Source organism: Struthio camelus, chromosome 23, assembly GCF_040807025.1.
Source record: "Struthio camelus isolate bStrCam1 chromosome 23, bStrCam1.hap1, whole genome shotgun sequence".
In the NCBI taxonomy this organism is placed as follows: domain Eukaryota; kingdom Metazoa; phylum Chordata; class Aves; order Struthioniformes; family Struthionidae; genus Struthio; species Struthio camelus.
In genome coordinates this window covers 5,726,137-5,738,232 of record NC_090964.1, presented here as the reverse complement: position 1 = coordinate 5,738,232, position 12,096 = coordinate 5,726,137, and the positions used below count along the sequence as shown (strand labels likewise).

Genomic DNA, 12,096 nt, shown 5'->3' with positions numbered 1-12,096 from the left:
CTGCTGCTCTGAGGAACAGCCCTACGATGCCAGCTTGGCATCAGCCCTGCAGATTTGAGGGCTGTAGGTGTCTTGCTGCAGACGCTCTCCAAGCCCGTTGCTGGAGCTGGGTTCGCGTCTGCTCACCCCGTGCGTTGGGAGCAACCTGGTGAGCTCCGTTAACCCCCTGGTCCTTGGGAACGGGAGGTTAGTGCTGGGGCTTTGACAGTACAGGAGATTTCTGCTCTGGACAGGTAGAGCACGGCAGTGCCAGACCCTTCGTAGCAGACCCATGGGCTCTGTGTCTCTCTGCCACCTTTTCGGGATGCCCAGAGACGCTCCCAGGCAGCCCTGCCAAACACGTCACCTTCTTGGGCTGCGTTTGAATCTGTGACTTGTTGCAAAGCCAAAAACCTCTTTGTAGCCTTTTTGGCCATCACCTCTTCTCCAAAGCAGTCCTGTTCTTCCACATCGCTTCCCTCCCCTCCTCCTGCTCATCGCTGCCGATGCAGAGCGCTCCCCACCCTCGGGGACTGCAGGAGAGAGATGCCAGTGCCGAGGCTGCTCCACGGCAATCGAGCCGAGTGGCAATCCAGGATGCAGAGCCTGTCATCATGCCGTCAGACCCTTTTCCTTGCCTCGCTCCCTGTGTGCCCGCACACTTTGTTACACCTTCCCCAAAACACCTTCCTCCATGCCCTGGAGACCCCAAGCCTGGAGTCAGGACTCCAAAGGCAGTGGTCTGCGTTGCGTTTCCAGCTCTGCCAGGGAGCCTGGGCGCCCGGCAGCCTCTGAGCTGCCCTGTTTGCATCGCGGCAAGCCTGTTCATGAGCTGGTGCAACACATTTCCTAGCTCACTGGAGCGGCCTGGATATGATCTGTTAGTGGGTGGGCTGAGGAAGGAGAGTCTGAACGGTGCCGGCCTTGCAGCTTCCCTGAAACGGCCTTGGAGAAATGATATTAGTTGCATGAGTGAGAAATGGTGTCTGAGGTGGGACAGATGAGATACGGTCCTTTCCAGCAGAGATCTGGTGCATGGTGCGAGATGATCCCTGCTCTCCCCTGGAGCACCGAAGAGCTTTCTTGAGCTGGGGGCACTTGGGGATGGCTAAGACGGAGCGGTTGGTACCCTCCTATCGAGGTGGTGTTTACAAGGCAGATTGAGGAGGTGCTGGAGGAGGAAACGGGCAGCAGTCCTGTGCCGTTCGCTTCTGCCTGCCTCCCTCCGTCACCTGCCAGCTCCGCTCCCCTGGCTGCGTCTGCGAGTCAGACCCCGCTCTGAGTCCTCCGTGCACGAACCCTCAGCTTCTAGGAGAAATGTCCCTTAAGTCTCTGTGAGCTTTATCCATTTGGAAAGTGAAGCTAGACTGGAGCAAGACATCCCCGTCCCAGGAAGGGCTGGGCCACGTGGCCTCGGCCAGGGACCTCCTCTGCATTTTAAATTTGCCCCTTTCTTTAATCCGAAGGGGCCTGAGCAGAGAGTCTGGCCAGCCTGGGGGCACCTGGTGAGAAGGGAGGTGAGGGTTGGATCTGCTGAGTGTAAAGGGAAGCCCAAGACCTTTGTGCCAAGTGCAAAATACAGTTGCAGGGTCCATGGTCCCAGAAAAAAAGCTCAGCATGACTATGGGATGGGAAGGGCTGAGCTGGCACTGACTCCTCCGGCTGCTTGCACCGTGTGTCCAAAATGCACTTTGGAAGCACAGATCTACCTGCTGCTCCGTCTCCATCGCCCCGGTGTTGCGACAGCTCCTGGACGTTCCAGTAAAAGGTCGGGTTTGCAGTTGTGCTCCCAGCGTGCTGCAGACCAGGAGGCTCCTCCGGCACCATGCCGGGGGCCGGCCAACCTTGCCGTTCGGGTTGGTGTGCTGCTGTCTTGGGGTTGGCACGTAGCCATCGAAGAGCTGGTTTATATCAGGCACCTTCTGAGCAGGTTCCTGGGGCTGGAGCTGGGGGCCGGAGGAAGAACCTGTTGGAGGATGAACCTCCGACTTTGGGATGGTCCCAGCACACAACAGCCCCCTCGCTGGGGGCATTACAGCAGTGGAACCGTCTGAGACTTCAGTATACAAATGAGGGGTTAATTGGGCTTCATTAACAAGCCACACAGTACTTAGGGCTGTTTGCTAATGTCTGTGGTGTAGCTATTAGCAGCACCAAATGGGCTGAGCTGTTTCCTAATGGAGGCATAGAAAGAGCCAAGCAGCGTGAGCCTGGCCCCAGCGACTGCTGATTAATCGGGGGCTGCGGGCGGGAGGGCAGGGGCCTGCGTCGGGGTGGGAGAAGGTCCCCGTGTCAGTCGGAGGATGCTTTGGGCGCACGCTCGCTCCGGTTGGGGTGCAGCCCCCTCGCCTTTGCGCGCTGCTGTTTCTTGAGGCTGGAGCGTTCGGGTCCTGCCCAGGTCGGATCTTGCTCTCCTCCTTGCCCGTCTGCCTCCCTCGGCTCAAAAACGCAGTCCAACGTTTGTTCAAGACCTGGGGGATTTTCTTTCTTTGCACTAATCCGCTTTTTGCCTTCTTGTTGTGCCTGCTTCTGGCCTTGCTGCCTTTGCTGTCCTCATTTTCCAGTTTTTCTCCCCAGCGGAGAACTTGCCAAAGTGTTACTGTATTTGAGGTCCGAATCCTTTCATAAACAACCCTCCAGCTGGATGCAAAACAGCCATGGTACAAAACGGGCTGAATAGCCCAGGACTTGGGAAAGGGTTGCAGGGGGGTTCCACCAAGGAGGATTCGGGACTGGGGCTCGACCTTGGGGGTCCAGCACCAGTAGAAGCACGCGAATCCATCCCTGGTGCAAGACGAGGGTCTGAACAGCGTAGGGCACGGGAGCCGGCGTGCCTGCGGTCCGCCTCGGCTTGGCCGTGCCCAAGAACGCTTGTGCCTCAGTTTCCCCCCTCGCAGGCGGTCCTGGGGCCCGGTGCTCATTCCTGCCCACTGTCTCCTGCTCCCTCCGCAGCTCCCACCTTCGACTACGGGGACATGCCGTCGCCGCTGAGCGAGTCGGAGAGCACCATCACGGTGCTGCTGAGGCCGGCGCAGGGCAGGGGGGCTCCCATCAGGTAGGCACCGAGGACGTGCTCTCTGGGTAGACCCTCGGCGGCCGGGGAGCAAACATCTCATCCCCCTGCGTACGAGCTGTTGGTGACCCAGGGCTCTGTGGCCCTCTCTGGGAGAGGCTGTTACGGGCTCCGAGTCCTCCGCGAAGCCCGCCGGTGTCGGAGCGGCTCCTCTGAGCGCTCCCGCTCCCGGGCTGGAGGCGAGGGGACGTGGGAAGCAATAACTTCTCCCCGAGACGGCTCCTCTAATTATAGCCTGGCAGATCCCTTCCCGCAGAAGGAGGATTGAGAGGCGCTGCTCGGCAGCGTGCCGCGTGGGCCGGATCGGAAGGAAAACCTCCGCTGGGGTTTTGCTCCGACTGTTTTAGTGAGGGCTGCGAGTGTGTTTGCACTGAGCACCCAAAGCTGGTCCCTCCTGGGGTGCAAGGTGGGTGTTACAGCCCAGCCCAGCTAGGAGGTCTCCCTGCGGTGGCCTGACCCACGTCCTGCATCCTTCTTCTGGCACCGAGGGGGAACCAACCCCGGCAGACCCGATGTCACCTCTAGGCACCTCCCTGAGAGCCCGGTGGCAGCTTTGGGCAGTTCCCTGGGGCGGGATGGGGATCTTCAGTGCATGGTGTGGCCTGGAGGTGAGGACCCCCAGGCAGGCCAGATACCTCCAGAAACTGCAGCAGGAGGTTTTATTTCTACCTCCTTTGCTTACCTGTTCCCTCGTCAGCAAAGAGATGTTGCATGTGGCCACCTTGTCCTGTCCCAGTGCAGGGGTGATGGGGCTGGATGCGGGCAAGGGAGAGGAGGAGCAACCGACTTGAATACGGAGGAAGGGCAGGGCAGTCCCTTTAGGTAAAACTAACCCCTGCTCCCTGCATCTTCCCCCTGCCCAGCACCTACCAGGTCATCGTGGAAGAAGACAGGCCCAAGAAGATCAAGCGGGAGCTGGGCGGGCAGGAGTGCTTCCCCGTGCCGCTGACGTTCGATGACGCCGTGTCCCGGGGCTCCGTGCACTACTTTGGGGCCGAGCTGCCTGCCAGCAGCCTCACCGAAGCCAAACCCTTCACCGTGGGGGACAACCAGACCTACAGCGGCTACTGGAACCCGCCGCTGGAGCCCAAGAAGGCATATCTCATCTACTTCCAGGCCATGAGCAACCTGAAAGGGGTGAGTCGCTGGGCAGGTCTCTCCGGCCCTGCAGGAGCAGCAGGACCCGGGTCCATCTCTTGGGGTGTCGGGAAGTGGGAGTTACACCAGGCAAGTCTTTTGAAGGGTGTCTAGCTCTGTCTACGTCCTCAGTGATGAGAGTTTGCAGGGCCCAAGTCCGGATGTTCCCTTTTGCAGCTGCTTTGAGAAGTTGTTCTGCCCATGGAAACGCCGACTATCCAGGCTGGTAGCCTGGACCCAGCCTGCGACCCTGTGAGATTTTTGCCCTCATCTGCGGCTGGGCCAGCATTGATCCCCGAGCAGATCTGTGCGTCTGCTCCAGCAGGACAGTGGAGGTCCGAATAGGAGGCAAAAATCCAGCGCTGACGCTGGGAGCCCCCGTCTGTCGTTTCCTTTCAGCACCCCTGGCCTGGGTGTTCATTGCAGGCAAAACCTCGTGCCTGGGAGCCAGCGTCCCCCACCTTTCCTTCGGCATGCCTGGTGGGATGCCAGGGAAAGGTGAGAAAACAGGATTTGCTTTAGATTGTCCTGTTGGCTGCTCACCTTTGGACCCCTCCTGTGGCCAGCACCCCACCGGCCCGATGGCAGTGTCCTGCTCGGGAGGGAGCTGTCATTCAGGGTCACCCGAAAAGAAGCTGGGTGTTTTCCTTCCTCCCCGCTCGGCTGCAGCAGCCCCGAGGTACCGATCGAGGCGTGTCAAGGATGGAGCTGTGCAGTGTCTGCGGTGGCTCTCACCACCTGGGGTGGCTTTCACGGCTCTTGTGAGCTCCCATCTCAGTCGTGCTTTGGTCGCAGAGAGACTGGGTCCGGGTGCTGCTCCACTGGTGGTGGAGAAGGAGGGCCAGGTCGGGTTGTGCAGTGGCTAGAGGTGGCTACATCCACCTCCCCGGGGCCTGGCCAGGCTCCCCGAAGACATGACGACGCTGCTGGTGGAGGAGTCTCTTGGCTGGGGCAAATCCAGTCTCAGCAGCCCGCTGTTGGGCGATGGCGGGAAAACCCAAACTAGCTCCCTGCCAACACTGTCGGTAGTGGGGAGACCCAGGTTGCCGGGGGCTGATCCAAGGATGGAAACGGAGGGTGTGGGCAGCGAGAACCCTGCGCGCGTTCGCGGGCGCGCTGCCGAGGCAGCTGCAGACGCAGCTGCTGAGCTGGTGGCTGGCGGCAGCTGCAGACAGCTCCCAGGAGGCGGCCGAGCTGCTGGGTTGCCTTTTTTCCCCCCACCTCCGCGGCAGCCGCGTCTCCGTTGCTGGTTGTCGACCTCGGAGACGGGCCGCGCCGGGCACGCTTCGGCAGCCCGAGCTTGTCGGCAGCAGCTGACCGGATCCTCCTCACCTGAGGTTCTGCTCCCCGTCTGGGCTCATTTCCTTCCGGAAGCCAACGGGAGCGATGGGAGCCCCTCCAGGAGACCCTGGCCGTCTTCACGCGCTCCGACGGCTCCCGTCCTACCTGCAGGGGCGATGAGCTGTCAGACGCGGCGAGGCAGGACCGTGCCGGCGTCTCTCGCACCGCCGGCGTGGTGTGTGCAACGCGGCTGTCTCGTCCGAGCGCCGGCGATGGTTGACGGCCTCCTTTCCCGCGGGGACGGCGCCGGCTTTCGAATCCGGTCCCCCCCGGCCCCGGGATTGTTCACACCTTGCTGGGTTGTAATTAAAGCTGAGACAGGCGGGAGCGTCTCGGCTCTGGCTCGCTTGAGCCCTGCTGGATAATAACCGATGGCTGTTTTTACAGCCTTCCTGCTGGGGGGCAATGGATTTGCCCTGAAGGCCGTCAGACAGCGGGAAAAAGCCTGCATCCCGGCTCGGGTTGTTCTGGGCTGTGGTGCCAGGTGGACCGTCGCGTCGGAGTAGTCTTGAGAAGCGAATCCGTCTGCTCCAGCTGGCAGCCCCCTGCCCTCGGCCGCGCCGGGCCCTTTTTCCGGCAGCTTTTGGCATCGTGCTCTGAGGTCGGAGGGATGCTGGATGTCAGCACAGCGAAGCGCAGCGCTCGTCCTCTCCGGCACGGGCCGCCGGAGCGGCTGGAGGAAGTTTGGAGAGGAGTGCTAGGAAGGATGGGTGGCCTGGAAGGACATTGGGGTTTAGGAGGAGATGACAATGTTTCTGGTCTCTAATCTGAGAGCACCAAGCGCAGCATCCCGGCTGGCTGGCGCGGAGGGAGAGGCAAGGGTCATTTGCCCGTCCAGCCGCAGGGCCTGGCTCGCTCAGAACAGGTGGAGCGAGGAATCCTGCGGAAATGGCTTTTTGCAGCAGAAATGGGATGCATGGGAGTTGGAATATTTCAGCTGAACCCTTCCCAAAAAAGGAAAACACTGAGATGAATCCGGTTGGACGGCCGAGCTGAAGCCCGCACGGGAACCTTGGCAGCACGTACAAAGCGCTGGGGATGGGTTTTGAAAACTTTGACCCTAAAAAATAAAACCTACCCACTCCCAGCAGAGCTATGAACGATGAATTGGGAGTGTTTGAGCCACAGTCAGTGACACGCTGGTGAAACAAGGCTCGACTGGGTCCTCCAGGGTCCCTCCAGGTGCTCTGCCTGCTTTACGCGCTGCCAAGCTTTGTTGTCCCCTGTGGGCCAAGAGCGGTGGCCTTGGTTAAACCAAAGGATGTGAATTTAGGGGACATTGGGGGACAGAGAATTTAACTGCATGTCTTGGTCCCCCCAGGAGCTCCTTTGGCTGAGCAACAGGTCGGGTTAACACAGCTCATGTGGGAACTCCCTTGATTTGGCTGTAGAAAGCGTCAGCAAACCAGATCTGTATCCGACCAACGTTGCGCCCGGGGCTCGCTGGACCGCGCTGCTGAGCACTGACCATCCCAATCTCTTTTCCCTGCAGGAAACCCGGCTGAACTGCATCCGGATCGCCCGCAAAGGTAAGTGTCCCCTGGCGCTGGGGTTAGCTGCTGGCTTTTCTAGTTTGGGTTTGTCCTGCTGAGGTTGCAAGCACTGACCCGCGTTTGTGGCCGCTCCTGGGGTTGGGGCTGTGGTGGGCGGTTGTTAGTGCATGGGGCTGCCGGAGGCTGGGAGGTGCACGATGGTCTACTAGAGTGGGGTCCCGGGCTGGGACGTTGTTGCCGAGTTTCTTTGGTGTCTGGCTGAGTTTTCGCGGTGACTGTTGGAGGCCAGGCTCAAAGGCAGGAGTTGGTTGTTCTGGATGTTGGATCTGGAGATGGACAAACTTGCATTTGGCATTGCAAAAGGTGGGACAAAGGGATGGTCATCACCTTGATTTTGTACCTCTGGACCTGAGAGATTAAAGGATTTGACCAAGGTCACGGTGCAGCATTGCAGACACTGAAGTCGGGTCTCCAGGTTTCTGGTCTGGTGCCCAACTGCGGTGCAGAGCAGATACCTGAAACGTCTCCTCTGGACCACAGCGTGTGCATCACATGAGAAAAATACCAGAGGAAGAAGGCACAGGCGATTTTGGGCTCTTTGACCTTGGCAGCATCCTTTTAAATCTCTGATCGAAACAATTGATCTCAGCTCCTCTGAGCCCCGGACGTGCCTGGCATTTCTGCCGTGCCGGGGTGCATCAGGAGGGTAATGGTGCTGCTCGTGGGGCCGTGCCAGGAACGGAGCACGTTTGGGGATGGGGAGAGTGAAGATCGTCCGCCTTTCCTCCTGCTCTGGGAATTTCACCAAATAACCGACTGCTTTGGTCTTTCAGGGGGATTGAACTTCGTGGGCTTGTGTATTTAATAAAATTCTTCGTGCTTGACTAATATATTTAGCTCCCCATTGGATTCAGGGAAGTGGAGGGGAAAAAAAAAAAGTAATAAAGTGACTTAAAGTCCTGGCTCAATGGGAAATGAAAAATGGATATAAATGCTTGTCTGAATAGCGCAGAATATTAAAAAAGGACAAAAGGGGATTTATAACCTGCTAATAGCCTGTTGAGGAGGTGTCGGAGATGGACACGGAGCCAGCTGTCCAGAGGCATCAGCGGGGAGGTAACCGGTGGGTGAGATGGGAGCCCGGGCCCTTCGCGCTCTCCGCGTCTGATGCCCCGACGGCGAGACGCTGGCTCGTGAAGGAAAGCCGTGTATCGGCCCCGGGGGACTTGTTGGGTTGAAAGAAGGGTAGAGGTCCGGTGAGCGTCGCCTGGCTGAGCTCCCCGGGAGGAAGACGCCAAGGACGCCGAGCGCAGTCTCTTCCCGGCGGGCGCTGGCTGTTAGACAAGTCTGCTGGGGTTATTTGGCTCCGGATGTTAAGCAGCCGTGTTTAACGTGGGATTAGATCGGTTTGTTTGCTGGAACATTTTACGGGCGCCGGGCGCGTTAGCCGGAGGCCGTTGCCCGGCGGTTTTGGGCTTCTCTGAGCGCGGCCGGTGGATGCGGGTTCATCCCGCGTCCCCTCCCGCAGGGAGAAGGTGCTCGGATGCCCTGTGCCGGCGGATGCTCGCTGGCTGTATGCACACGCCTGTGTATTTTCAGCTGTTTTCTCAGCGCCCGATCTGATGTTGCCACTTTGCCCCCGTCCGGGGCCGTGCAGGGAGAGGGAGAGCAACGCGCCAAATGCCACCGGGAAGAAAGCAGGTCGGAGCTGGGCGCTGACTCTCCTGCCCCTGCTTGTGTCCCGGCAGCCGCCTGCAAAGAGAGCAAGCGTCCGCTGGAGGTGTCGCAGCACTCGGAGGAGATGGGCCTGATCCTGGGCATCTGTGCCGGAGGCCTCGTCGTCTTAATTATCCTCCTGGGAGCCATCATCGTCGTCATTCGGAAAGGGTAAGGAAACCCTCGGCTGGCTCGCCGGCTGGCGTTTCCCATGCCGTCCTCCTCGCCGCCGCGAAGGCGGCCGGCGGCGCTCAGCTGGAGATGCCCGGCAGCAACGTTGCGGCGGAGCTGCTGCGTGCCGCGGGCACTGGGCAGGCTCCAAAATCCCGCCTGGCTGCTAGCCCCGACCCTGCCCTCGGCTCACCGGCCCTTGCCGGATGCCCTCGGGTGCCAGCATTGCTGTCGTGCTTCCACGGAGGTGTTTTTCCCCGCTGCTCGGCAGTGCGCAGGGCTGGGAGCCCAGCTGAGATTGGGGTATTGGGGCTTGTTGAGATGTCCTGGCTCGCCGCTGGCCTGCCCCGTCCCAGCGCCGTCCCTGCCCGCAGAGCGGCGGCCCGGCGCGGGCAGCGTGCGCAGCTCTGGGCAGCCCCAGGAAGGGAGGTTATCGATGTCTTGTTGGTTTTCAGCCTTTCTGGCGGAAAGAGCGATGCTGAGAGCTTGGCGCGTTGCACAGGTCAAAGACGCTGGGAGTAACCCAGCAGATTCCCGGTGGGCTCGAGAGACGTAAGGGCTGGCTGCTCGGGGGCGACTCCTTGCACCGGCTTCTCGGGAGCTTCTCGGCAGCGGGAGCCGGTTGGTGCCGAGCGCCCTTCGGCTGGGCAGGGCGCGCGCGGCCTCTGGCTCTGTGGTTGCACCTTCGTTAAGTCCTTCGTGATCAGCTGGCGGAGGACGAAGCCCAGCTGAGAACGAGCAAACTCGTTGCACCTCTGGCAGGCGCGGAGGTGCCGGCGGCTCCCGGGAACTAACCGTTGCACGGCGGGCGGCCAAGTCGCGCCTGCCGTTGCGGTCCCCCGCGGTCACGCTCGCCAGCCGACACGTAGCGGGGACTCTCCGTCCGCGCCTGACGGCATCCTCCGTCCGCAGGCCGCGCTTTCCCTGGCGACTGCCCGGCTCCCGCCTGAGCTGTGGGAGGGTTTTGGAGGCTGCGGGAAAGCGCCGGGAGGTGCCCGCAGCGTCCCCCCTCCCCAGGCCGACGGGCTCCCGGCTGCAGCCCTGGCTGGCGCTGCCCCCGCGTCTCTAAGTAGGATCCGGGACGGCCGGGTAGCAGCGAGGAGGGAGCGCAGGCACGGGGACGGGGGCTCGTCCCTGCCGGCCGCAGGTCGCACCTGCCCGGTCGGGCGGCGTCTCCTGGGGCTGCCGCTGCTCCTCACCGGTCCCCGGGGCCGCGGGATGCTGCTTCATCTTCACGGCCTGCCGACGGGGAGCTTTGTTCCACCGTCGGCCTGCCCTGGCTTTTTCAACCTTCTGCCCGAAAACGACCTGCTCCTCCTCTTCTTCCTCCTCTTCCTCCTCCTCCTCTTCCTCCTCCTCCTCTTCCTCCTCCTCCTCTTCCTCCTCCTCCTCTTCCTCCTCCTCCTCTTCCTCCTCCTCCTCTTCCTCCTCCTCCTCTTCCTCCTCCTCCTCTTCCTCCTCCTCCTCTTCCTCCTCCTCCTCTTCCTCCTCCTCCTCTTCCTCCTCCTCCTCTTCCTCCTCCTCCTCTTCCTCCTCCTCCTCTTCCTCCTCCTCCTCTTCCTCCTCCTCCTCTTCCTCCTCCTCCTCTTCCTCCTCCTCCTCTTCCTCCTCCTCTTCCTCCTCCTCTTCTTCCTCCTCCTCCTCCTCCTCCTCCTCTTCCTCCTCCTCTTCCTCCTCCTCTTCCTCCTCCTCTTCCTCCTCCTCTTCCTCCTCCTCTTCCTCCTCCTCCTCCTCTTCCTCCTCCTCTTCCTCCTCCTCTTCCTCCTCCTCTTCCTCCTCCTCTTCCTCCTCCTCTTCCTCCTCCTCTTCCTCCTCCTCTTCCTCCTCCTCTTCCTCCTCCTCTTCCTCCTCCTCCTCTTCCTCCTCCTCTTCCTCCTCCTCTTCCTCCTCCTCTTCCTCCTCCTCCTCCTCCTCCTCCTCCTCCTCCTCCTCCTCCTCCTCCTCTTCCTCCTCCTCTTCCTCCTCCTCTTCCTCCTCCTCTTCCTCCTCCTCTTCCTCCTCCTCTTCCTCCTCCTCTTCCTCCTCCTCCTCGTCCTCCTCCTCGTCCTCCTCCTCGTCCTCCTCTTCTTCCTCCTCGTCCTCCTTGTCCTCGTCCTCCTTGTCCTCGTCCTCCTCGTCCTCGTCCTCCTCGTCCTCGTCCTCCTCGTCCTCTTCCTCCTCCTCTGCTGTCCGCTGCTCCGTCCACCTCCTCCCCATCCCCTGCGGTTGGGCAGGTGCCCCCTTTCCCTCTCATCTCAGCTAAGCCGCGTTAGCCCGAGGCGCTTGAAAAATCCCCTTGCCTCTCTCCTCCCTCCTCACCCTCCCAATGGTGCTGCCTCCCGCAAAGCGCCTTTGCTTGGCGCCCGTCTCCCTGCCTGCCTGGGGACGCGCTGAAGAGCGTGCCGCGGGAGCGGCAGATCGAGGACGGGCGCTGCGCGAAGCTTTCCTTGCACGCCAGTCCCGCAACGCGGCGCGGGCTCGCTCCGCGGTTCACGCCGTGGGCTCGGTGGCGCCTTTCCTGAATTACAAACCGGCGCTGCGATTTCGCCCGTCCCGGCAGCCTTCCCCGCCGCCGTCTCCGGCTGCCTCTCGCTGCCGGTCCTTTATTATGGAGCGGCGGCATCAGGTCGCTGAGAGTCATTAAGAGAATTTACCTCTCCTGGAGAAGGCTCCCGAGCCAAATTGGGATATATGGCTCTTTTGCGGCAAAAACTGCTTTGTAATTCTGTATCGATTTTAATGCTTCTGGCCGTGAAAAGAGCAAGATGGGGCTGGGAGGGGGCCCTGGGGTAGCGTTGTGCCTGTCCCTCCGCCTCCCGCCGGCTCTCCGTCTGCAGCTAAGCAGCGCCCGGGGGCTCTCGAAGGATGCAGCCTTGCGCCTCTCGCCTGCCTGGTTATAAAAGTCAACCTGCATTGAGATATCGCCTCCGGTTTTCCTGGACGCTGGTCCGCCTTGGAAAGCCCGGGGTCAGATGCTGCTGGTGTCCTCATCTCCTAATCACGCGGGCGAGGAAGGCGGAGGGGTGGGCTCGGCTGCCGTGGGCCGCACCACGCTCGGGAGCCGGGCGGGCTCCCGCCGGGGATGCTCGCGTCCGCGGAGCTGCGTCCGGGGGCTCGTCGTGCTGCTGTCGTGGTGGGTTAGCGATGGCTGCGGGTGCAGCCTGGCCAAGCGCCCGCTGCCCTTTCCCGGAGATGGGGAGTGCCGTC

General features: G+C 61.3%; 1 protein-coding gene across 4 annotated transcripts in view; it reads left to right on the top strand.

The window, feature by feature from the left end:
• Positions 1-12,096, top strand: part of PTPRU (protein tyrosine phosphatase receptor type U) — an 86,792-nt gene that overhangs the window by 42,005 nt on the left and 32,691 nt on the right. For all 4 annotated transcript variants that reach the window (XM_068917307.1, XM_068917305.1, XM_068917304.1 and 1 more), the window contains exons 11-14: positions 2,932-3,034; positions 3,916-4,189; positions 7,023-7,059; positions 8,772-8,910. In XM_068917307.1, coding sequence (XP_068773408.1) covers positions 2,932-3,034; positions 3,916-4,189; positions 7,023-7,059; positions 8,772-8,910 — 553 coding nt within the window. The remainder of the gene's footprint in view (positions 1-2,931; positions 3,035-3,915; positions 4,190-7,022; positions 7,060-8,771; positions 8,911-12,096) is intronic.